Below are 25,914 nucleotides of genomic sequence, written 5' to 3' on the forward strand. Positions count from 1 at the left end.
ACACTATCCAAGAAGAAACACAATATTCTGGGCCCCTAGGGAGGTGTGTGACATGGCGGGGCAAAGATAATCTATACCTGGCTAACATTTCCCTCTAGAAATTCCATTTTCCTTCATTTTGCTGGCACACTAAACAAGAACATCCAATCAACTCCATTGTTTATGCTTTTAACCTCTTCCGAGTTCATCCTCAAAGAAATTTCTTTCATGTACATGTGAAAAAAAATCAAATTCTACAAAGTGGCTGTGCATGCCTTTGAATCCTGACACTTCAATAACGTAACATCTTCGAGAGCTGCTTCCTCAGGACAGCTGTTAGAACCAGGCGACTTCAAGGGTAAGAATGTAGGGAGCACACAACGCTAAATGTCTTGGAAAAATTTTTTATTCTCCTTGCCAACATCTCTTTAAACATTTTACTAAGTAATGATAAGTGACAATCAGAAATAACTTGGTTTCATATTGCTTTCAAAAAGTAGTAAGAAAGTAGCTATTTAGAAAAAGGAGGGCTCATCGATTTTTTTAAAAAAACATTAGAAACATTATGAAAAATGAGAATCTCATCACATGGAAATAGACGATCAAAGGTCAGACTAACAAACATTCAAACAGGTTCTATTTGAACTAGGTTTCTCCACTTCTTTTAGAAGACTTTTTTCTCAGACTCTTCCAGAAGCACTTCAATGATGAACCACAAGGTCTGGCCAGCTCACTTCTTCATAAGCTGAGGTAGACAACAGAGCTATATGTGATGGTGAGAAGCTGAGAAAGCCTGAGGATATGGCCCGACCTCCGAGACCAATTATCTTCCAGTTGTTCATGCCGGGATAGACGAAGCTTAGAGAAGGTCAAGGCAAACCTTGAAGCAAAGCAAATGCAAGACGCCTACTACCCACGTTACCCAAACAAGCTCCCAAGTGATCCTCTGGCCCCCACTCCACAAGGCTGACGAGTTTCATGAGGAAGGAGTCTATATCGTTCACAAAATAATTTTACTTTATTTTTTAAAGTGCAGCTCTTCAAGAATTTCATTTTTAAAAAATCATCTGTAAAGGGAAGAAAATAAATAAATGCACTTAATTCAAACACATGTTTAACATCCCCACGATAAGTGAATGATCAAAACATCAGGTTTACAAACGCCAGAAGGTCCTTGCAATAGGGAAAGGTGTCCTTTTGGTAGGCAGCTGCCTAGAAGGTTCGATTTTAGGGACAGCAAAGGGACTTCTGCTTTTTCCTCGTGTCTGTGCCCTCACCTATGGGCTCACTGATGCCTAAAATAAATTCTCTAAGTGTCCTTTGCCTTCAGAATCTGTCTTATGCTGCAAAGGTGCTGGGCCTGCCTCACTATTACTCTGAGGACACGTAAGTCCTATTACATATTTACCCCGCTGAGTAAGTGAAGCGATAACACTTTGCCCTGAGAAGAGGTTTTAATAAAGGGCAAAGGGCACTGGGCACCAGAAGATTAGCTTTCATACAAACAATTCAAAATAAATACCTAATAGTGACATCAATCTGACACAATGACAATCATATGTCAGATGCCTGTCAGAAAATATTCTGTATGTATAAACGTTAAGGAGGATACCATCTTCTATGAGGAATACCAGCACACACTCACCTACCCTGCCCCCCTGAAAAACAATAAACTTTAGCAAACCTTTCATAGCACAGGTGAATTCACTCTTCTGCTTACTGACTTTTAACCCAGGTTTCGGATCCTAGTCATGTACTTGTCTGGGTTGGCAGCACTCATTACCGTAGTATAAATTGTGTAGCTGAAAATAATGAGAGCAATTTTTATATACACATCATTTTCCCTAATATTCCAAAGAGGAAAAAAAAATACCAAGCCCTTCCCTAACACTCGGGACCTAGGACAAGAATACAAATAGAGGCCCATATACGTCACAATATTTAAAATGTATAATTCCAGCGACCATGCAAAGTGTTCTTTCCTCCTATTTTGACAACACTGTGGAAGGCCATGTTCAAATTTAAAATTCTCAGACTCCCCGGACTTCCACGCTGTGGCAATGAGGGAGAGCCGGCCTTGGCCCTCACCGCTTGCTCTGCCCTACCCCACAAGTGACACGTATGCGGTCACCTCAGCCTTCACAACTAGACTGCATGCACGATCCAGCAAACAGCCAGCCCTTGGCCTCCCACGAGGCACAGGATATCCACAACGGCTGCACACTGCCATCAGGAGAACACCACTCAGGGAAGCGGACGACACAGGCCCTGGAAATGGGCTTGGCGCTGCTCAGGCTGAGAATTCCAGGGTTCCGGGTGCTTGGGTCAGACTCGGCGGGCAAATGCCCCTGACCCAGTGGATTCCTTACATGAAGAGAGGGTCAGAGGAAGGCCAGAGTGGGGCCTCTAAAGCTCAGGGATCAAGACAGGGGCCCACTTGTCCAGATCTAAGGATGAAAAGTACAACGTGATTTACTCAACATTCTGCATAGCAAGAGACCTGCACGACAGCAGCACAAGTGTACACATGCATGCACACACACACTAGGGCCCCTGCCCCTCACTTCCTTCATCTACCCCTTGTCCTGGACACCAGCTGGGACGCATGCTCAAAGCATCTGGAGCTGGGTTGTTCAGGAACAGGCAGAATTAGAGGCACTGGTGCCCCACAGCAGAATCGTACACCCAGCTGAAAACAGCATTATGAGTCCCTGCAGAGCTTGTCCAAGGGTAACAGAAGTTCCCTGAACAGGATGTTGGTTGCTTATTTACTTTATTCATAATCCTATTCTCCATCACTGTTTTAATATTTTCTCTGCTTATAGCCACAGCAGGGGATGGAATGCTATTGCAGGTGAGTGTAGTTTTGTAGCACAGCACAAGGGGGCAGCATAGAGCTAATTGCGCCTGTTCAGACTTATTTCTATTAACCTCGCATGATGTGAACAGCCTTGGCTGACAAGAATCATTACACGTAAGGGGCCTGAGAGTTAAGGATCTGTGTTAATTCTGGCTCAGTGGTTTTTATTTAAATGCAGTTCCTCTTGGGTTTTCAGTTATACAATAGAGAAAAATGCCACTCAGTAAATTGAGTTTCCAATTTCTAACAATTCTATTTCAACAAAACATTTCAGATGCCATTTAAACATTCATAGCCTTTAACTCGGTAACCTTACTTCTGTGAATTCAGCCAAGGGGGAAAAAATTCAAAAGAAGGAGCGGAAATGAACAAATATGTTTATTTCAGAGTTTTAATAGTTTTAACAAAGTTTTAACTAGGGAATGCTTAACTCAATTATACTACATTCAGTTAGCTATACATCGGCTATTTAAAATTATAAGGGCTGAGGCCAGCCCAGTGGCGTAGTGGTTAAGTTCACGTGCTCTGCTTTGGTGGCCTGGGGTCACAGTTCAGATCCCTGGCACAGACCTACACACCGATCATCAAGCCATGCTGTGGCAGCGTCCCACATATAAAGTAGAGGAAGATGGGCACGGATGTTAGCCCAGGGCCAATCTTCCTCAGAAAAGAGGAGGATTGGCAACAGATGTTAGCTCAGGACTAATCTTCCTCACAAAAAAATAACATAAAATAAAATTATAAGGGTTGCTCACAGCATGAAAAATGCTTTATTAAAATAAATATAACAAATATTTTATTATAACACTAATTTTTAAAAGATATATTCCTCATTTATATAATTATTTTAAAAACTATAAGAACACAAAAAATATTCATTTTTAAAATGAATATTAAAAGGGCAAAATTGTGTCCTACTGGAATAGGCACAGTCAGGGGTACATTGGAGTGGCTCCTTCAGGCTGGTGAGAACCAACTGTTAAATATGCAGGAAGTTTCTGAGCCAATTGTAAACTTGCAATAGGCCAGGTAGGGGAAGTACTTACACCATGGAAGTCAATAAATGCTACAGATCAGCGGAGTCTTGTTTTTTACTCCCTCCATCCCCAAAGAGGTAGTTTTCTAGCATACCACTGGGTATCATTTGTTACCCAAATAGCTCCTTTGTTAGAGGGGTAAAATACTGACTAATTTGTTTTTCTGTTTTGGGCTGTTAGAATATTGTTTATGGAATAAATTTTTTAGCAATAATCTTTTTTTTTGCTGAGGAAGATTTGCCCTAAGCTAACATCTCTTGCCAATCTTCCTCTTTTTGCTTGAGGAAGATTGGCCCTGAGCTAACATCTGTGCCCAGCTTCCTCTATTTTGTATGTGGGTCGCTATCACAGCATGGCTGCCAATGAGTGCTATAGGTCCATGCCTGGGAACCGAACCCGGCTGCCGAAGCGGAGTGGGCCAAACTTAACCACTAGGCCATGGCGGCCAGCCCCCAGCAATAATCTTTTTCTCAGGCCATACTTAAAGAAAAAAATTTCAAAGAGATATTTTGAAGATATATTCCTATTTCAGTGCAAAGTGAAAAGAATAATAATAGTTTTGAAAATGTCATTATACCTAAGGAATTTTAAAGCACCCACATACAAAAGTTATTCTAGAGGCCATCAGGAAAACTATTTGTATTTGTGTAAACGAGGATCATTTCAAAGAAAAAAAAATCAATTCGGCATTTGAAACTAAAAATCACTTTACAGGTTTTATCTGCATTCGGTTATTTCCTGAAGAATACCATTTTGACATTCTTGCCTTGGAGAAAGCAGAAGTGGATGATGAGAAAATAAGAAATGCTGGGTTTGGGAACTTATTGAAGTAAAAGAAGGAGATAAAACTCTGTGTTGACTTGCAGTGGCTTCCTTTTTTATTTTAGCAAATTAAGCCCTACCTCACTAAGCAAAAGAAGGAGTCTGCACTCCTAATGAGCTGGTCCTAGGTGTGGATAAGGTAATTAGGCAACCCCTTGAGGGGGACAATGAAGAGTTGGCCTCTTCCGCTTTGCTGTGATGGTGACAGTGGACCTTCAGAGTTACCTGTACAAGTTCAGTGGTGGCTGCCTCTCAAGTTTAACTAAGAGCTTCCTGTGGCAGTGGTAGCCATGGCCCAGGGCTTCACCTCATAAGAGCATGTGGGTAAAATCCCAGGCTGTAGACTCAAGAAGCCATTGCCCAGAGGATGCAACTATCAAGAGTACAGGCTAAAAGAGAAACATTAACTCAGATACTGAATTATCTGTGGAATGAGTATAGGCGTAGCAGAAACTCCCCGGGAAGATAAAGGAAAGCCAAAGCTGTCTACAGTTTAGTTCTAACAGAGTGAAATTAAGGAGTTCACAACCAGTGAAGGTAGTCCCCAGCCACCAGACTGATTTAGGATGAACACGTCACTGCCTCCTCCTTCTGGATCACTCTATCCTCCTTACCTTTGTTTTTCTTCATGGACTTCTCACCTGTCACAGGATGTATTTGATTATCTGCCCTTCCTTGCCTCTGCCCCCCTCTCTCTGCCAGTAGAATGCTAGTCGCCTGAAAGCAGAGACATTGTTTTGTTCTCTGCTATATCCACAGCACCTAGAAAGTGCTCCGCAGGAAACCTCAGATTCCTGCTGAGCCAGAGTACGTGAGTCCACTGTTCTCGGTGACGCATGAACAGATGTGTTTAACACATCACTTACTTGTTATAAACCGGAAACACTGACAAAACCTGCACAGGAAAAAATCATATTACAAAGAGTATTAAAAGGTAGAAGAAATACATGTAGAATATCTGCAGAAAGAAAATAACCACTTAACACTCTAGTGTATCTTCGGGTGACAGAGTTACAGACTTCTGAATCCTTTCTCCTTTTAAACAATGAACGTATATTACAACTGTGCCTTTTATTTAACATGCAGAAAAACCTAGGTGAAGATGAATACTTTAACCTATACAGAAACAAGTTCAGAAAACTTACTCTTACATTTTCATCTACCACATTTGCTTAATTTCAGAGGAGAATTTTTTTTTAATCACTATTAACAAAGACACCAAACATCCTGGGTAAAAGCTGGACATCGTGACACAAGTTACCTGGAAGAGTGTCTCCAGACTGAGGTTTGCCTGGCCCGTGGCATTAAGGGCTTTGATGGCAGGTGTTCTGTAAGGACAATGGTCAAGGTCACTTCAGGAAACCTCGAACCCCACCAGCGCTCATTTTGGGAGGCACAATGCAAGGCCTAGCCTCATTATCTCCTTTCCTCAAAACAGCCTCTGGCCCCCAAGCGTGTTTCCTGCCTAGTCCCAGACCACCACAGTGGAATTACTTCAACAGCCGGGCCCACTCGCCCATCTGCTCAAGGAAGCCAGGACTGTGAAATGTATTGCTGTGGAATTGAATAGTTGCCACCAAACATGTAGGGCAGTAAAGCCAAGAGGAAATATATAACAACCTGCTCTTTGGGGACACACTGACTTATAATTATAGAATTTTCAAAATTAGAAGGGACAGTGAAAGCCCTCAACTCGTTTATTCATTTATTTAAGTATGGGAAATGCTTTCCTTCCAAAAAAGTCTGACATAGAAAACCATGAACCTTGCTCTAGCCTTTCCTTTTACAGATGCATGAACAGAGGCCCAAGTGACTCATTAGCAGAGCTGGCGGTGGAATCTAGGGCTCCTGACCCAGAGGCCAGGGCCAACCTTACCCTCCCAACACCCAACCAACCACCAAAGAGGCTCCTCCCAGTGCTCTCCTCCACACACTACACTCTCCCAACCCAGCCAAGGCACTGGCAAAGGGGCCAAGGTACATCTTCTGGGAGGGGATGCACCTGTGGTCCTCTCCAGTTTCTGTAATAGGAACGGCACATTCTCCTGACCACAAGAAAACACTGCAAACCAGAAAGCGTACAGAGGCCTACCTTCGGTCATCGCCCTCAGGTGCTGGTTTCCAGTGGTCATAATTTGTCTCAACACGGAACCACCTAAAACAGAACACATCACCTTGTCTTACCCAACATCATTTGGGACATAGCTAAAGAAGAAATGTATAAAAATAAAAAAATACTTCTAGTTTCACCAATAAAAAAAAATGATTATTGATACAAAATAACCAGAGACTTTAATCCTACTCACGCTCCATTTAAAGGATCTAGAGGCCAAATGTCCACTGGGCCACCTCTGTTCCTTGTGATGACCACTCCTTCCTGGGGGGACGTGCCACCAACAATGTAATAAACATCAGCAATAAGGGGAGTCTTGGCCAATTTGTAAACAGCTGCTTCAAAGTTTTCCGATTCACTCAGGGTCTGAACAGAAAGAGAAATCTGCCTTAGCATCATTATACCCGGCAGTTCTCCACACCAACTGATGGACAAATGGTCCAAAGCACATTCTCCTGATATATTAAGCCACGGCTATAATTTTGAACTGCTCTGACTTATCCTCTTGTCATCAGGGCTCCTGAGAAGGAAGAAACCTCAGTGGGGAGCCAAGAGCAGCATGAGATTTCTCACAAAAGGAAAGAACTGTTGACAAGTTCTAGGTCCAGCTCACCAGACTGGGCTGCGTGCTTTCTAGCCAAGTCACCCTCAGAAAGGACTCTCCGCGTTTCTTCATTCATTTGTTCTTTCAACAAGTATTTCTTGAATACCTACTACGTGCTAGGCACTGTGTTGGTGTGGAGACAAAGCAGGGAGTATGACTGACCTCGTCCTTGTTCTCCCCAAATTCCAAGGACGATAGGAAAGTCAACAGGCAAGGGTGATACAGTGTAACGAGTGTGAACATAGGAGAAGGAGATGCTGTGGAAGTCATAGCAGGGGACCCATCCTCACCCAGGGCATTGAGGAGGCATCTGAAGGAGGTATTGCATGAGCTAAGGCCAAAGAGACAAAGAAGTTAGACTGGTAAAAGTGGTGGTTTTGGGGTTGGGAGTGGGGGTAGGGAAGAGTTCTAGCTTGATGGAATAGTTTGGCAAAGGCTTGGAGATGAAAGCGAGCAGGTGCATTAGAGCAGTGAGCTTCACTGGCGTTCAGATACCCCTGGGGTTCATGAAGACTTCCAGAGGTCTGTGGCGTGGACAGCTAAGGGGATCACTTTCCAAATCTTCAGCTTCCATCTGTGCTCCTTCCTCAAGCTGATCTGTTCAAGAACATCCTGGGGTAGAGAGCCTGCCCTTCCCATTCACTCTTCCACCACTTTTTGAAAGAGGTACATTTTCTGCTCACCCATCCTGAATACTGCGCCAGGGCACATTGTCAAGGATAGGGGTGGGCATAAGGTCAAACAAAAGAAAAACTCAAAATATCAGTGTCTGCAAAGGCACCATCATTCAGCACCATAAACCATCAACCAACGGCAGGGCTTTGTGGACTCTTCCCTGCCTTACATGTATTGCTATTAGGTATTTAGACTTGAATTGGTTTGTTCTAAACTCAGCAAAATTATAAAGTGAGGCAATACGAGTGATGGAATGTTTTTTTGATTATGTTGCCTATACCATGCCCCAACTACTATCAAAGACTTCATTGCCAAAGACAACCCATCAACTGGGAGAAAATATTTGCAAATCATATATCCAACAAGGGGCTAATCTCCAAAATATATAAAGAACTCATACAACTCAACAATAAAAAACAAACAACCCAATCAAAAAATGGGCAGAGGATATGAACAGACATTTCTCCAAAGAAGATATACAGATGGCCAACAGGCACTTGAAAAGATGTTCACTAATCATTAGAGAAATGCAAATCAAAACTATAATGAGATATCACCTAACACCTGTTAGAACAGCTATAATTACCAAGACAACAAATAACAAATGTTGGAGAGGATGTGGAGAAAAGGGAACCCTCATACACTGCTAGTGGGAATGCAAACTGGTGCAGCCTCTATGGAAAACAGAATGGAGATTTCTCAAAAAATTAAAAATAGAAATACCATATGACACAGTGCTGGGTATTTATCCAAAGAACTTGAAATCAACAATTCAAAGAGACTTATGCACCCCTGTGTTCATTGCAGCATTATTCACAATAGCCAAGACGTGGAAGCAACCCAAGTGCCCATCAACAGAGGAATGGATAAAGAAGATGTGGCATATATATATATATATACAATGGAATACTACTCAGCCATAAAAAAAGACAAAATCGTCCCATTTGCAACAACATGGATGGACCTGGAGGGTTTATGTTAAGCGAAATAAGCCAGGCAGAGAAAGACAAACACCACATGATTTCACTCATATGTGGAAGATAAACACATGGACAAAGAGAACAGATTAGTGGTTACCAGAGGGGAAGGGGGTTGGGAGGTGGGCATAATGGGCAAAGGGGCACATATATATGGTGACTGACAAATAATAATGTATACCTGAAATCTCACAATGTTATAAACTATTATGACCCCAATAAAATAATAATAAAAAAAGAATTCATTGCCTCTAACAGAGTTCTACGAGAATGAAGCAAAAAAACATCAGTAAGAAATACTGAAGGCAGTGGTGACTTATTTCACTCAGGTGGCAAAGTCAGGGTGAGACAGGTACCTTAACTGTCTGAGTGAGATGTGTACCTTATCTGTCTATCTCAGGAAATAAGGAAATGGGCAGTAACTGCTAATGGTACAGAGTTTCTTTTTACAGGAATGAAAATGTTCTAAAATTGCTTGTAGTGATGGTTGCACAATTCTGTGAATATACTAAAAAACAGTGAATTGTACACTTTAAATAGATAAATTGTATGGCATGTAAATTATATGGCATTATATCTCAGTTAAATATACTTCTACCTTATGACCCAGCAATTTCACTCCTAAGTACTTACCCAACTGATATGTTTACAAAAAGTCTTGTCCAAGAATTTCTATAGCAGCCTTATTCATAATAGCCCCAAACTAGAAATCAACAGGAAAATAAATTGTGGCATATTCACACACTTGATTCTTCTTCAGTAATAAAAAGGAAAGAGCTAGTGATACAAACAACATGGATAAATTTAAAAAATATTATGCTAAGTGAAAGAAAAAGAGTCCGTACTCTATGATTTCTTTTATATGAATTCTAGAACTGGTAAAATTTGTCTGTGGTGATATAAGTCAAAGATTGATTTCCTGGGGGGAGGTGGGGTGTCAGAGGAGGTTGGGAATTGACTGGAAAGGAGCACTAGGGAAATTTCCAGGGACTTGGAAATGTCGTGAATCTTGTTTTGTTGGTGGTTACATGGATGGATAGAGTGTGCACAACTGTCAAAACACATTGAACCAAACCCTTAAGATCTGTGCATTTCACTGTATGTAAATTATATCTAAAAAGTTAAAAAATCATTTTGGTGTTTAGGCTCCAGTGGATAGATTTAAATTATAGTTTTATTTTTAAATGGCAATGTTTAAAATACACTGGATTTTTTGCAGCTTTTTAATCTTATGATGAAAAATTTTAGAAGTCATCTTAAAAATGTGTGAAGGACGCATAGTTTGTCAACATCTTTAGGGAGTACTCAAGTAAAATGTTTAAGAGAATTGCAGATCAGAGGGCTAGATCTTTTACAGCAGGGTGAGGAAGGACCAAAAGGGCCAAAGCCAGCAGGGCCAGATCTTTGCATCAGAGCTGTGCTCCTGAAAACGAGCTTACTGTGGTCAAATTACAATTTATGTGTGGCCTCGAACCCAGCTGTCTAATAGGTCATGTAAAGCAGACGTTCCTTTTCTTTTGATTCATGTAGGGCTACCTTCTAATGCCTTTGTTTTGCTAATTTAGATATTTGCAAATGGAGATTCTAAAAGGAGGGTACATCTATATTTGTAGCAAAGCATAAGGTTATCTCTTACCTCAGTCAGCTGTTGTGGAAAACTCTAGCCTACGACAAAGATTCTCTCCTTGACCAAACTCTAGCCAGGCTCCTCTGAGCCCTCTTCTCGCCTAGCCCTCAACCTCGGCCTATAAAGACTTGAACAAATGATAACACAGTTTCTAAGAGCTCAAGGCCACATTCCTAGGACGACTCCAGCCCCTCTTAGAACACCTGCCTGAGAAAACTCAAAGCGCTTGTTCCAGGCAATACCCGAAGATAGGGCGCCCATCTCCCAGTCTCCGCAGGAGGGCAGGAGGCTAACTTCCATAAGTGCCAATTAGCAATCTCAGATAGGTTTCACATGGACAACCCCTCCTTTCTGCTTTTTGTAATTTTTCACTTCTCTGACTCTACTGAGCCCCTGCTCACCTCTGCCCCCCCATTCTCTCATTCTTCCTTTAAAACACCCAGTCACCTCTGTACAAATTGAAGTTGAGTTCAGTTCATGTTGGACACTTTTCCCTATTGCAATAGTACACTACTGATTAAAATCTGTCCTTACCACTTTCTTTCTTTATTTTATTTTATTTTTTTGGTGAGGAAGATTAGCCCTGAGCTAACATCTGTTGCCAATCCTCCTCTTCTTGCTGAGGAAGATTGGCCCTGGGCTAACATCTATGCCCGTCTTCCTCTACTTTATATGTGGGACGCCTGGCACAGCACGGCCTGATAAGCAGTGCATAGGTCCATGCCCGGGATCTGAACCTGCGAACCCAGGACCGCTGAAGCAGAGTGCACGACATCAACCACTACACCACCGGGCTGGCCCCTCTTTCTTTATTTGTATTGAGGTTTCATTGACACATAACATTATATTAGTTTCAGGTGTACAACATAATGATTCTATATTTGTACATATTGCAAAATGATCACAAGTCTAATTTACATCTGTCACCATAAAGTTACCAAAAAAAATTTTTCTTGTGGTGAGAATTTTTAAGATCTATTCTCTTAGCAACTTTAAATATGCAGTATGGTATTATTAACTATAGTCACCATGCTGTACACTATATCTCCATGACATTTATTTTATAACTGGAAATTTATAATTTTTTATATTTATAATTATAATTATAATTTACAACTACTACTTTAACTAGTGTCCAGTTTTTTTTATCTTTGATGCTTATTATCAAAAAGGTTCACATGTCTTTTGCAAACCTTTAGATGCTTATTCTTTTCAGGAGCTTCTTATATCAAAAACAACATTGTTAAATGACACAGAGCATCCCAACAGGAACACAGTGTAGAAGATGAAGTTGGGGTGAGGTGGCTCAACAGTAAATATACTCACAGAGCGGATGAGCCAGCTGATTGGGGAGTGTCTCTGAAAAAGGGCAGCAATCACATTCTCCCACCACCAGCCTTTATCTGCCGAGTTGAGGAAGGAACAATAAGTATATACACAAACTGCTGCCCAAGTGCCACTTGTTAAAATGCCTTAAAGCTTATTTCTTCCCATAGTACAAGCTGATGGGGGAGAAAGGTTGGTGGATGATGAGTGATTTTACTAGCATTCAGTTTTCAAAAATTAAGCCCAAATTTCATGGCAACCATAAAAACATCTTATATATATATATATTTGAAAGCAGAATCTTTTGTTCCTGGAAACAATGATAATTATGATAAAGGAAATCATTATATTAATTACCCCAGGCAAAATAAAATTACGTAGCTGTTAAGAGAAGTGGCCCAGTAAGTATTAGGAACTCTGTCGAGAGCTCATATCTTTCAGAACTTTACGTTTAATTTGGGCTTACATTTTCTTAGAAATACAAATTTACAGTAAGTCCCCCAAATTACTTTTTAACATCTTTAAAAATCTCTGTAGGGAATTTCCAAAGAAAATTTTCATTCAATAAGCATTGAGCATCTACTATGTACCATATCCCGATTTGGTCCAGACCCTTGGAATTAAACAGTGAACAGAAGAAACTAGGGTACCATTAAATAAACAAGATTTTGATAATTATAACAAAGAAAATAAAACAGAATAATGTTTTATCGTGAGTGATGTGAGTGATGAGGGACACTCCTTTTGAGAGGAGCGTAAGGACAGCCTCTCTGAGTTGTCGACATTGAGCTACGACGGGCAGAGCATTCCAGACAGAAGGCATGTGTGTCAGGGCCCTGTGGCAGGAACAAGCTTGGCAGGTGTCAGGAGAAGAAAGAAGGGGAGGTGAAGTGCAGATAGAGTGAGGGAGAAGGACAGAGGCATAAGATGTGACGTGCAGGAGGTGATCGTGTTGAGTTTTGAGGTCAGAGTCAGGACTCTGGATTTGTTATAAGTGAAACAGAAAGTCACTGTAGGTTTTAAACAGGGGAACAACTTCATCATGCTAGCTGCTGCGTAGAAAAAAAAATTAGAGGAGAGTGGGAACAGTAGCAGGGAGACCAGATGGACAGCTGCTGCAGCAGTAGAGGTGTGACGGCAGCTAGCTCAGCAGTGGCGGTAGAGAGAACGGACAGGTAGAGTCTAGTTTTGGTGATAGAGCTGACAAATCTTAGGGAATGAGGGGTCAAAGAATTCTCCTGGTACCAGGAGTGCCATTTCCTGAAACATGGAAACCCAGGGGAGGGACAGATATGGGTGAAGGCAGAGTGAGGGCAAGAAAAGGGGAAAAGAAAAAAGCAAGAGGCCTGCTTAAGCAGGTGAAGTTTGAGATACCCAGTAGACATCAAAGTGGAGATGCTGAGAAGGTAGTTGGGTATTCCAGTCTCGGGGGAGGTCAGGCCTGGAGACGTGACAATAACAACACATGCTTCTATGGCCCTCACTCTGTGCCAGACACCACCCTGAGTGCTTTACATACATAAACTCATTTCATCCTCACAGCAGTCACTATCGTCCCTGCTTTCCACACAAGGAAACTGAACCACAGAAAGGTTAAGCACCTTGGTCATGGCCACCCAGCTAGCAAGTGACAGCACCAAGATATAAACCCAGGCAGGCTGGGTCTGAGATCTTAACTCCCAGGTGGTCTGCTAAGCCTCACATACTCTGTGCTATTTGGTAGTCCTCCTCAGATCCTTATCCTTTCCCAGGAGGGTTAGAGGCACTGTTGGCACTCTCCATTATGTCCAGAAACTTAACTGAATATCTTAATTATCTATATTAAACAAGAGATGTTACCTTATTGTTTAGGCGTTTTTTTTGTTGTTTTCTTGTTTTTGTTTTTTGTGAGGAAGATCGGCCCTGAGCTAACATCTGCCAATCCTCTTCTTTTTGCTGAGGAAGACTGGCCCTGGGCTAACATCCATGCCCATCTTCCTCCACTTTATATGAGATGCCACCACAGCATGGCTTGCCAAGCGGTGCGTCGGTGCACGCCCAGGATCTGAACCGGCGAACCCCGGGCCGCCACAGCGGAGCACACGCACTTAATTGCTTGCGCCATGGGGCTGGCCCCTGTTCAGGCATTTTAACTCAATCATAGTACACTAAAATATAACTAGTTTTCATTAAAATAAGGTTAAAAAAGTTTAAAAGTGTTTAAAAAGTAGTTTGACGATATTTAATTAAATGTTTATGTTACAGAATAACTCAGTTATTTTTAAACTGCTCATACCTTCTAGTAATCAGTTAGTTAAACAATTTGAGTCACAAAACGATGGAAACAAAGCCCATTTTTTAAATAAATATACACATGCTTACAGACATTCACTGTAAAATCTTAGTAACTGTCATGCCATGGTTTGGGTACCACTGGTTGAGAACCAATCTTACTCAGCTGACATTTGAGAAAATGTTGAAGAAATACATTAGGATAAAGAACTGACTACTATGGACTATGATATACACTCAACCAGCCTCTTCCTGGGAAAGCCTTATGTAAACAGGTAAAAATAAACCTAAGCAAAGGAAACAATAACAATGTGAAGACAACCAGGGGATCACCAGATAACCAACACTGAACTCCTTGTGTATGCCTTTCTCCTCACTCCGCTGCAAGTTCCTGAAGACAGAGATAAAAGTTGGCTTCTCTCTGGGCTTCCCACATATTGTGGAACTGAACGACATCCCCTGAGATGGGGGAATGGCAGTGGGTTGTACAACAAACACAGCAATTGGGCCAGGACCCAGGAGATCAGTTTGAGAACCACCTCTCCCACCTACTAACTGTCATTTCATCTCATAGCCTTATTTTCCTCCTCTGCATAATGAATGGGGTTAACAATATCAGCCCTGCCTATCTAACACGACCGTTGTGAGGGTCTAATGAAAAAACTTAAGAGAAAGTGCACCATAAACTGTAAAGTGCTTTACAGATGTTGCCTGTATAATGCTATCATATATCCTCCAGATTACTGCAATAGATTCCTAACAGTCTTCTGCTTCCATCTAAACCCAACACAATCCAATCTCTACAAAGCAGCCAAAGTTATAGTTAAAACATCTAAATCGGATCTGTTCACTCTCTGGCCTAAAATCCTCCTAAGGCTTCCGTTATGTTTAAAATCCAAACTCCACATCATGACCCTCCCCACAGCCTCAGCCTTCCTCTCCACCTCTACTGTTACTCCCCCTCTCACTCCATGCTGTAACCACACTAGTGTCTTTTATTTCTGGAATCCACCAGGAATGGTCTTCCCCCAGGTTCTGCAGACCTGGCTCCTGGATCACGTGAGTCAGGCTTCCCTGACCCTCTGCCTGTGGTAACCACCTGACTCCCTCCTTCATTATCACATGTTCCTGTTCTACTTTCTTGGTAGCACTTAAGTCTACCTGAAACCATCCTCACTGCTTACATGCTCACTGCCCATCTCTCCGACTAGAATGGAAGTGCCTGCCATGTAGTATGGTAGGTGTTCATCTACATGTTATATTGGGTGAATGAATGAAGTACTTGAGTAAGACTGAACAGGAATACAGCTAAAAATGCTCAGGAGTTTGTTACGATTACCTCGTTCGTCGCCAGAAACTGTAAACTTGTGTGGACTCTGACCAGTCCATAATCCCACATAGCCAATAAAAGTGGTTCCTGTAAATGCAATCTGAAATCAAGAGATGAAGTATCATTTTATCATTCCAAGGAAATACAAATTAAAATCACCTGTTTTATCCCACAATTTCATGGATTTTGTTTCTTACAGGCTCATAATATGAATAAAATATAACAGAATAAAAACTCTGAAATAGCCTTCTAGAAGGCTTAACCTTGGGGTCCATGGATAGAATTCAGTGGATCTGTGAGCTTGAACGGGAAAAAAGGTCCACCTTTATTTTCACTAACCTCTAACTGAAATTTCACTCCGTCTGTAAGGAATGCAGGCAACAAATCATGCCGTCACGGCCGTGCCTGCGACTCTGTCACCAGCAGAAGTCATTATATATTTTCACACACATAATGGTGGTTGCAGATATCTTGAAATACTGTTCATACTTATCACTGAAATCATGGTAGTTACTAGACCCACTGCTAAATTTTACTATTCAATGTGTTAAGAAAAAGCATAATATTGAAATGGCTGTATTTCAACATAACTGGTTTTCTTTGTAATCCCACTCATTTTATTTTATGTATTTATAAAATATTATCCTGAGAAGGGATCAATAGGCTTCACCAAAGGGGTCCATGCACCTTAAAGAAGGTTAAGAAGCCCCATCCTAGAAGCAGCAAATGGGCTCCGATTTAAAAACTTGTGTTGACTTATTATAAGAGATAAATATCATGCATCTTATAAGCTTTGTGAAGTAAATGGAAACAAGTGAGACTGTTTATCAGTAATAATCACATTTTAAATTTAAATGTTTAAAAAGTGATTTAGAATACACCTTTCATTCAATCCTCACAATTATCCCATGAGTTATAGGAATTGCTCCCACTTTAAAGTAATGAGCGCTAATGATGGCAAGACATCATTAATATTACCCTGAGGAGACAAATCCGTCATTTCAGATGCCAGATTTCATTTTTTAAAGAGGCGCTTAGAAGAGTGCCTGGCTCATACCGTTTAACAAAGGCTAACTAACATATGTATATATTTGTGTGTGTGAGGAGGACCAGCCCTGAGCTCACATCTGTTGCCAGTCCTCCTCTTTTTGCTGAGGAAGATTGGTCCTGGGCTAACATCCGTGCCCATCTTCCTCTACTTTTTATATGTGGGACGCTGCCACAGCACGGCTTGATCAGCAGCGTGTAGGTCCGCACCTGGGATCCAAACTTGTGAACACCAGGCCGCCAAAGCAGAGCACGTGAACTTAACCACTATGCCACCTGGCTGGCCCCAACTAATATTTTTATATTTGAGAAATGAATAGGCCTAAGTTAATATTTTTTGTTAGAAAACTGAATCTTGTCAGTAATATTTTTCATTTAATCATTTGTTTCTACCTCATCTGGTTGTAAATTACAAAGTGGCTAAATTAGAAGGGGAAAAATGCAGTGGCTTTAGTTTTATAAATGACCTTTTCCCTTACAGTCACCAAGGGGCTTCCATGAACTCTCCTCGTTTCTATTCATGGTAGTAAAATGGAAATAAGTCTATCTCACTACTAAAGCCCATACAAAATGTAATTATATGAAAAAAAAAGGTAATCATATGGTTACTTCATTTGCATGATACACTGACCCTGGTGTTAATGTCACTCTTGAAGAGCCGAGCCAATTAAAGTCATGAAAATTAAAATCACATCGTAGTTTCTAAGATATTTTATAATATATAATTATAATTAGAAGATATAATTTGTAAGACATTGTATCATGCAGCCCCAAAAACTGTCTCTATTTTTAAATGTCTGTGCTTTCCAATTCTCTCTGGCAGGTCAGTTAACATAAACCCTTAGCTGTGGCAAGAGACTCTAATTTACAGTCTAAGGCCGAGTTTTGGGGAAGAAAGCCAACAACAGGCTGAAGGCCTGGTTTTGGTCCCACCTCTGCCACATCTCCCTCATCTGATTTGGGGCAAGTTAGTCTCTCTCAGGCCTGGCCCCCTCATCTGGAAAATAAGGATGAGAATGTTGACTTGGGCCTGCCTCACAGGGCTGCTGTGAGGATCAAATGAGGTCCTGGATATGAAAATACTTTTAAAATTATGAACACTGGACAAGAATAAGAGATTAATTGTTGTGTGGATAACCTGTTCATAATTTAGCAAAACAATTTACTGGCCATGAGCCCTCAGCAGAAAGACAATACCCAAATGTAAACTGTTAAATTTGGTAATAATAACCTGGGCATTGAGAGTAAAATCACGCCAATAGGCTACTTCTCATGGGAGCTCCAGGAGAAACAAAACAACTGAAGCAACACTGTTAGTGTGAGTCCTAGAGAGAACAGTTGAAATAATTTACTTTTATTGCATTTAATCCTTTGTCTATTTATAAGAATTCTGCTCACTGACGAATAACGGAGAAAAGCATAAAGTAGTAAATGAAAATAATTATTGTCCCATCAGTCAGTAATAATTGCAAACATTTTAGCAGATTTCCATTCAGAATTTATTTTGCATGTATATTCTGTCACTGTTACCACTTAAAACCACTTTTGAAGTAAATCTTCAGCTATAAATCAAATTTTAATAGTCGTGAAGTAAAGAAATGAAATTGGGAAAGGAGAAGCTTTCACTTTAAACATTTCTGTACTGTTTAAATTTTTTATGAGAAGTTTTTGTTTTGTAAAAGCAGATGACCAAATGAGTATTTAGTACATGATTTTTTAGTATTTGTGACTCAACCCCTAAATGCAAAGAACAAATGAAATAAAGTCCTTGTTCTTAAACAATGTCTCCCAAAGCCAAAATGTGGCTTTTGCATGCTTTATTCATGGCAATAGCATGGTTTGTGTACTCAGTGAACATTGATTAATGCTGTCTCTCTAGGCATTTAAAGAAATGTGACAACAGTGCATATTAGATTACACTTTTTAAGGGACTATGTTGAAAATAAAATGACCTAAGTATAATGTTTTTAAATATCATACATACAAGAGTGGTGTGGGTTAAACTTTAGAGTGAAGGACCATTTATTATTTGGCCACTATTTAAGGAGCATCTACCACATGCTTTCCATAGATTACTTCATTTAACCTTTATAAGCGTCTCCATAAAGTAATTATTAACCTCTCTGAGCTGTAGTCTGCAAAATGGGTTTAAGTAATTTCCCATGTTCTCAAAGGAAGTAAGTGACAGAAGCAGGATTCAAACCCAGGACCACCAGATGCCAAAGTTGGGTGTTCCTAGCCATTGCTGCCCCTCCCTATTCCTAGCCCGAACATGGGAAAGCAGAGGAAAGAGGTGACTCAGCAGAATAAGTTGACAATTGATCATACCCCCATGGAGATTTCCCTAAGGAAAATTGATTGACCTCTTCAAGTAGATGCTCACTAACAATAAATGACCCTTCTTTCTATAAGCATAATTGATTTAAACCTCTCTTGTGGTTTTGTTTTTCCAGGAGTTTGATGTTTTTTGTATCTTAAACTGATAACACACTTAAGCAGCAGGCCATCGAAATGATTGCTAATTTGGGTTACCAAGTCTCTCTGATTTCTGAATCTTATACTCTATGGACGATACCTCCCCATTCTTTAAGAACTGCACATCCACGGTCAAATTGCGTAAGAAAGTTCCAAAAGCATAATCCAGATTCCGGCCATGGTAAATGTGGCCTTTGGAGTCTTGAGCCACAATACTGGTGCAGAATCTGAGAAAAAGGAGAAGTCCAACATGAATGAATGAGAAAAATAAGAAAAACGAAAATGAGTTTTTCGTTTTAAAAATAAGTCCTTAAAGTAAAACAGTTTTCTTCCTTATAATGGATACATATGCGATAATTCTTGTACAAGAATACGGACTCACAATTCAAGATGAAAAGCACAACTGGACACAACTCACCAGTGTTCATTCAGCATTACTTGACCTTTGCCCTCAGCTCACATGGCATTGAAAACATATTAAACGAGAATTTCATCCTAATCTAAATCTGAAAGTGACCTGTTCTGAGCTCAGGTAGGCCTCTGAACTTTGCTCAATCCTCCGCGTGGCAGTGTGTAGTCTATTTAACACACCGTTCACAGCTAGCTCAAGCTCCCCTCTCTTTTCTCTGAATTTCTCAGAGCAAGAACAATGGCACTAAACCATTCTGTTCTACAAATGTTTTATATCATCTCCTTGGGAAAATGGTCAACTCTTTAGGGGCTTGGCACTTTTCCCGTCCCCCTTAGAGCTCCCGGCACAGAGCTAATAAGAGAAAAGGATCCTTTAAGAACTCCCAGCCAGACTGAAGTATTTTGAGGAAAAGAAGAGGTTTGTTAACATATCTAAATGTCCATTTTCTCTGAGATTATGTAATGTTATGTGGAAAAATATTTACACATAGCATGTCCAATTCTCGGGAGGGAAGATATGTATACTCACACAAACAAAACTGAGAGGAAATGCCCTGAATGACTGATGGTCATTTCTGAATAACAGGATTGTGGTTAATTTCCTTTATAGTTTTCTGTATATACTAATTTTCTATAATGATTACATATTACTTTTAAAATTAGGAGAAAACAAATGTTACCTAATTTTTTTGCTTAAAAAAGGAAGCTTGGTCGGGTTTTAATTTTTTCCAAGGTTTCTGATCTTAACTTCAAAGAGTTCATGTCCAGGAAGGGACTGATAAAACATTGGAACTGGCTAAAGCGAAGCTTGGAGAAGCTCAAAGATGATTTTTCAAAATTGGCAAGACACCAATACTTGCATGCCATGCCCAAATGTTTTAGCATTTGGTGAGGTAGCCCACAGCCCAGGGACAAATGGGGAGCCGGGCTCCGCTTTGGGAGAGGCTCTGCAGGGCAGTGGGGAGACACGCGCTTCTAGCAGCAGCTCTGACCACTCACCATGCCCCTGACTTTCAGCAAGTTGTCCCTTTTGAGGCTTGGGACACACACATCACAAGAGGTAACACCATCTCCAGTGCCTGGCGCCCAGGAGGCTCAATAAACGGTAGCTAGTCTTACTCTGATTCAAAAAGCCTTATATCAGAAATGAAAACAGAACATTTCCTTTGTTAATGCTGGTGGAGTCTGATGGTGCTTTTTGTTGTCAGGCAATTCAATATATACCTTAATATGGAATCCAAAAGTCAGAATGTTTTTACTAAAACTTTTGCTTCATCTGCTTGAATACAGTGACTCCAACAAAAGAATGTGAAAGTACAAAATGATAATTGATTTTTTCATTGAGAAAGGCACATAGAACAGGAAGAAGATGGGGGTAGGAAATGAGGAATGGCAAAATTAACTTAGTTCAACTGAAAAGCACTTTAATTTAACAAGCTTGTGTCTTAGCTGTGTCTTAAAACATTTCCCTAAAGAGGAAGGCAGTCCCAGTGCCTCTTAACCTGCTCGGCCTAGGATGTTCTGGGGGCAGTAAAGTTTGATTATCCCTACAACACTTTTTTTTTAAATCATCTTTTGGCAGCCAGAAGCTATAAGTGGCTACAAGATGTTACTAGATGAGGCTGGCCTGGTGGCAAAACAGTAAGTCCTGAAGGCAGAAACCAAGTCAAAACCTCACTTAATTCCCGGACCCCTGCACTTTGCCTAAAATCAACCACACACTCCATATTGCTTTCACTTCTCTGCCATTTTATCCTGCCCACTCTGCGTACCAAATCCTAGCTGGCCTTATTAGCCAGAACAGTGTTCCCTGTGACCCCAGCCCTGGAGGCAACAGACTCAGAAAGAGGAGTCAAGATCACTAGCCATGACAAACATGGATAAATGCAGGCGGACAAACAAGTGCTGGGACGACCCCCTGCATTATGAGGCTGGAGGGTCCCTGGGTTAACTTAAGAGGGTCCAGATGCGAGGGGGGTTAGATCTAAAAAACTTCCTGGAAAAGTACACGTGGAGCAGAGTTTCCAAAGTGGGATGCTACCTGGATTGGTGGAGGGAGAAAAGGGAGCTTCAGGTAGAGGAGAAGTTCAGTGTTGTGGTCAGAGAAGTTGCTTTCCTTCTCGAAGCCCATGATCAGCTGCTCAGATTTACCCAGAGAAGCAAAGAGGAAGCGCTGGAGGTTTCCGGGCTGCCCAGACACCACCCTGGTTGTATCAAAGTGAAAACATTCTCCTGCCCACTCAGGTGTGGCAGGAGTTCCCGGGCAGTCTCACGTTAATCCGGGCCAGCGTGGGGCACTCACGCGGTGGACTCGTAGGCCAGGTTGATGAGGAGGCCGTCGGCCAGGCTGAGGTTCAGGACGTCGCACAAGCCACGGATCTCACCAGTGAAGGGCTGCGGCAGGAAGCCCTCCAGCTCCTCGACCGCCTTTTGGATCACCGCGTGGACCCACTTGGGGATCCTATGCCTAGAAACGAAGAACCACGAGGGTGTCTGACCTGCTCAGACGTCGGAGGGGTGCGAGTGTGTGTTTGTCTGGGGGTGGGGGTGGGGTGGTACCCAAGACTCTCACCCTGAGGAGTGAATGCCAGCTGCCTCCCTTCCCCAGAGAGCTGACAGCCCAAGCGCCGCATCACCGAATCCGCGGCGTCCAGGAGGGAAAAAGAAAACTCGGAGACAGGGAGCGAGCATGGTCCCCAAAAGGGTGGGCTTGGTGGGCCAGCGAGGCCTGCAAGGAGGGCGTGGGCTGCGTCCCCTACTCCGTAGCTGAGCAGCCGGGGCTTAACAACTGGCGGGCCACCCTGACCTGGAATGACTCAAGGACGGGCGTGCCACTGGTGACACCGAATTTGAAAGCCAAACCAGCCGCGGTGGATCATCTCCAACCTGGACGCTGCCCCGAGCAGCTCCAATTCCAGTTCTGGTCCCCGCCGCCCCTGCCCACTCCACAGGCCGGGGAGTGAGAGGGGTGGGGTGGAGGGCAAGGCTGTCGCAGAGGGAGGGCAGGGTTTAGCACTTCGGGCCGCGCGCGTCTGGGCTTTCCCGCACTCGGGCCCCGGTCCCCGGTGGTGTCCCCGCGGATGCCGACCCGCGCCCGGCGCCCGCGCTCACCCGAGGATGTGCGCCATCGCGGCGCGCAAGAAGTCCGGGTCGAAGTGCCGCAGTACCGGCTGCCAGCGCTGCTCGGGGGCCGCGTCCAGGCTCACGTTGAGGAGCGGCGGGGCTGGGGGCGAGGCGGCGGCCGACACCCCGGCCCCAGCCAGCAGCAGCAGCAGCAGCAGCCGCCGCGCGGGGCGCGCGCCCGGGCCCGCGGCTCGCATAGCTCGGGCTCTGGTGGCCACAATTAGGAGCGCTGCGGCCACGGCCGGCGCCCGGAAAAGCGCTGAAGAAGGAGGAGGAGGAGGCGGGGCGGTGCCGGGAGGGCTGGAGGCGGAGCCCGCGCGGCCCGGCCGAAGGGTCACCCGGGACCCGGAACGGCGAGGCGAGCGGGCGGCCCCGCCGCGCATCCGCGCTTCCTGCCCCGGCGCCCCCGTCCCTCCCTCCCGGGCTCTCCGTCCCGCGGGGGCGCTCAAGGCTGCCGGCCCCCGGCTTCTCACCCAGCCTCTCCGCCCCATCCCACCCACGTGGGCCGACGGTGTCAACTTCGGCCTGGAGGGAGATGAAGAAAATGATTTTCAGTAGCGAAGGGGTAGCAGGAGAGTCTTACTGTGGTAGGAAGGGATCTCCACCCCCCGCCCCATTTGCTCATATTTAAATTTAAAAAGGTTTATCTGGATTTTATACAGGAAAAGAGAGCTTTCCCAGTTCAACACTTCCATCTCTTTTCTGTTAAAAAAAAAAAAAAAAGCTAAAAAGTTAGCTAACATTTGTGTGCCAAGTATTTTTGCCGACTCTATCTCATTTAACCATCAAAACAAGACAAAAATTAGGTTCTACTAACTCATCCCGGTTTTCGTGATGAGGAACATGAGGCTGGGAGAGGTTAAGTAATTTGCCCGAGGTCACAGCTGGTGAGCCTCTGCGCTGGCCTCCAGCCAGGCTGTCAGAATCCAAACTCCGCCTTTATAATCGTTAACCTGCCTCCTCTTTGAGTTCCCGGTATCTGAAAACTTGCAACAGAAAACTTGTAAGTCTTAGGAAAATCACCTGACTTCGTAAGGCTGGGTGGGACATTAAAGGTTAGCATGTCGTCTGTGGATAAAATAGAATAATAAATGTGTAGAGGAAACTGGGAAAGTTCATTTTTTCAGGGTTTTTTCCCCGTCATATATAATACACTATCACTACCTCTGATTTTTACCATTTTTATGACCTCCCTGTCACTGGTCTAAAGTTTCAAGTCTCTGTTCTCGCTTCGTTCTGATCTTTCCATAAAATCTAAGTCAAGAACGAGTCTTAATTTGCTCATTTGCAAAACTTGGGTAACAGCAGTTGCTCGCTTAAGCTGGAGGTGCATTGAATCACCAAGGGAGCGAACAGATCAGCTGAGTTCAAAGAGGTGCGCTTGCATTAAAAAGGAAAAAGTGACTTCCAGTCACTTCAAGACTTATATTAAAAACATAAAAATTAAAAACAAACAATTTTTAAAACAACCATGATAACGTATTGAATGAACAAATCTACACCGTGGTAAAATAGGCACTATTCACAGTGAAACTGAGCTAAATATAATTTTATAAAATCTATTCCTCTACTATACATATGTTAAAGGACAGATTAAAACAGAGATTAAAAGAGAGATCTGAAATTAGAAAACTTTGAGCCCCCTCCTTTCTGCTGCATCTATGCGATTTCAGAGATGCTGTATGTTGATTTCACCGCTTATCTATGGATCAGAACCTACAGTTAAAAAAAATACTTCTGTGGAGAATGCAAAAAGGTAGATGATTGTATCAGAAACATGGGCTATAATGTTTTTTTATATCCGGTATCTCATCTTGTTCAGTTTAAAGGCAGTGTGGTAGTTTTAAAATATATCCACATATTCATCAATATTCCTCCCTTCCGAAGTGAGCCTAATTTCCCTCCTCTTGACTGTGGGCTATACTTAGTGACTTGCTTCTAACGAATAGAACATTGCCCAAATGATGGTGTCTGACTCCCAGGACTAGGTCACAAAAGACATCGTGGCCTCCTCCTTGCACCCTCTCTTGGACTGCTTATTCTGCAGGAAGCCAGCTGTCATGTCATGAGGACACTAAAGAAGCCCTGTGAAAAGGTCTCTATCTTGAGGAACTGAGACCTTCTACCAAGAACCAGAGAGGAACTGAGGCTTTTTGCTAATAGCCATATGAATGAGCCATCTTGAAAGTGGATACTCCAGCCCCAGCTCAGCCACCCCCAAATTCCTGACCCATAGAAACTGTGCAATAATGTGCATTGCTTTAAGCCACTAAATTTTGTAGTAATTTGTTAAGCAGCAACAGATAACTAATACAGATTTGGGTAACACAAAGGGAGTACTACCATAACAGACACCTAAAAAATGTGGGCATGGCTTTGGAAGCTGGAAGGACATTGAGCAGAGTGTTAGTGAAAGCCTTAAGTTCCTTGAACAGACTATTAGAAGTCTGATGGCCTTTAAGGAGACTGCCAGTAGTAGTTTCAAGGTGAGAAAAATGTTATTGGAAACTGGAGGAAAGTGGTTCTTTGTTATACAGTAGCAGAACATTTAACAACACTGTCACTTACAGTAATGTGGAAGGTCGAAAATGTACCTAAAGAACTGGATAATCTAGCTAGATTTCCAATACAATGTTGAAGTTGCCACTCAGCTTCTTCTTGCTGCTTATAGAAAAATGTGAGAGGAAAGAGAAGCTAGAGGAAAGACTGTTAAAAAGGATCCAGCAAAATAGTACAGTCACTTTGGAACACAGTTTGGCAGTTTCTTATAAAACTAAGCATACTCTTACCATATGATCTAGCAATCCCTCTCCTTATTATTAACCTGAAGGAGTTGAAAACTTATGTCCACACAAAAACCTGCACATGAATGTCTATAGCAGCTTTATTCATAATTGCCAAAACTTGGGAGCAACCACGATGTCCTTTAGTAGGTGAATGGATAAATAAACTGTGGTACATTCAGACAATGGACTATCATATAGCACTGAAAAGAAATGAACTATCAAACCATGAAAAGACATGGAGGAAACTTAAATGCATATTACTAAGTGAAAGAAGACAATCTGAAAAGGCTACATAGTGTTATGATTCCAACTCTATCGTATTCTGGAAAAGGCAAAACTCTAGTAAAAAGATCAGTGGTTGCCAGGGGTTAGGGAGAAGAAAGGGATGAATAGGCACAGCAAAGAGGATGTTTAGGGCAGTGAAGCTGCCCTGTATGATACTATAATGGTG

At 42.4% G+C, this 25,914-nt stretch overlaps 1 protein-coding gene across 1 annotated transcript; it reads right to left on the reverse strand.

The window, feature by feature from the left end:
- Window positions 1-367: 367 nt before the first annotated feature.
- Window positions 368-22,902, reverse strand: NAAA (N-acylethanolamine acid amidase). The gene is made up of 11 exons (XM_058547277.1): window positions 22,666-22,902; window positions 21,857-22,021; window positions 19,244-19,370; window positions 15,631-15,721; window positions 12,021-12,097; window positions 7,005-7,177; window positions 6,791-6,853; window positions 5,960-6,026; window positions 5,565-5,593; window positions 1,664-1,781; window positions 368-1,046 (listed from the first exon to the last, which is right to left on the reverse strand). The coding sequence occupies exons 1-10, from the start codon at window positions 22,872-22,874 to the stop codon at window positions 1,706-1,708; spliced, it is 1,077 nt and encodes a 358-aa protein (XP_058403260.1). The 5' UTR covers window positions 22,875-22,902; the 3' UTR covers window positions 368-1,046; window positions 1,664-1,705.
- Window positions 22,903-25,914: the final 3,012 nt, after the last annotated feature.

Source organism: Diceros bicornis, chromosome 8, assembly GCF_020826845.1.
Source record: "Diceros bicornis minor isolate mBicDic1 chromosome 8, mDicBic1.mat.cur, whole genome shotgun sequence".
Classification (NCBI taxonomy): domain Eukaryota; kingdom Metazoa; phylum Chordata; class Mammalia; order Perissodactyla; family Rhinocerotidae; genus Diceros; species Diceros bicornis.

Excerpts from the sequence above, each read along its gene's own strand:
- NAAA (XM_058547277.1), bottom strand. The coding sequence starts at position 22,874 with ATGCGAGCCGCGGGCCCGGGCGCGCGCCCCGCGCGGCGGCTGCTGCTG. Across the intron at positions 12,098-15,630 it reads AGTTTCTGGCGACGAACGAG|ATAAAGGCTGGTGGTGGGAG; the intron begins GTAATCGTAACA and ends TCAACTCGGCAG. Across the intron at positions 5,594-5,959 it reads GTCTGGAGACACTCTTCCAG|GTTTTGTCAGTGTTTCCGGT; the intron begins GTAACTTGTGTC and ends TTTCCTGTGCAG.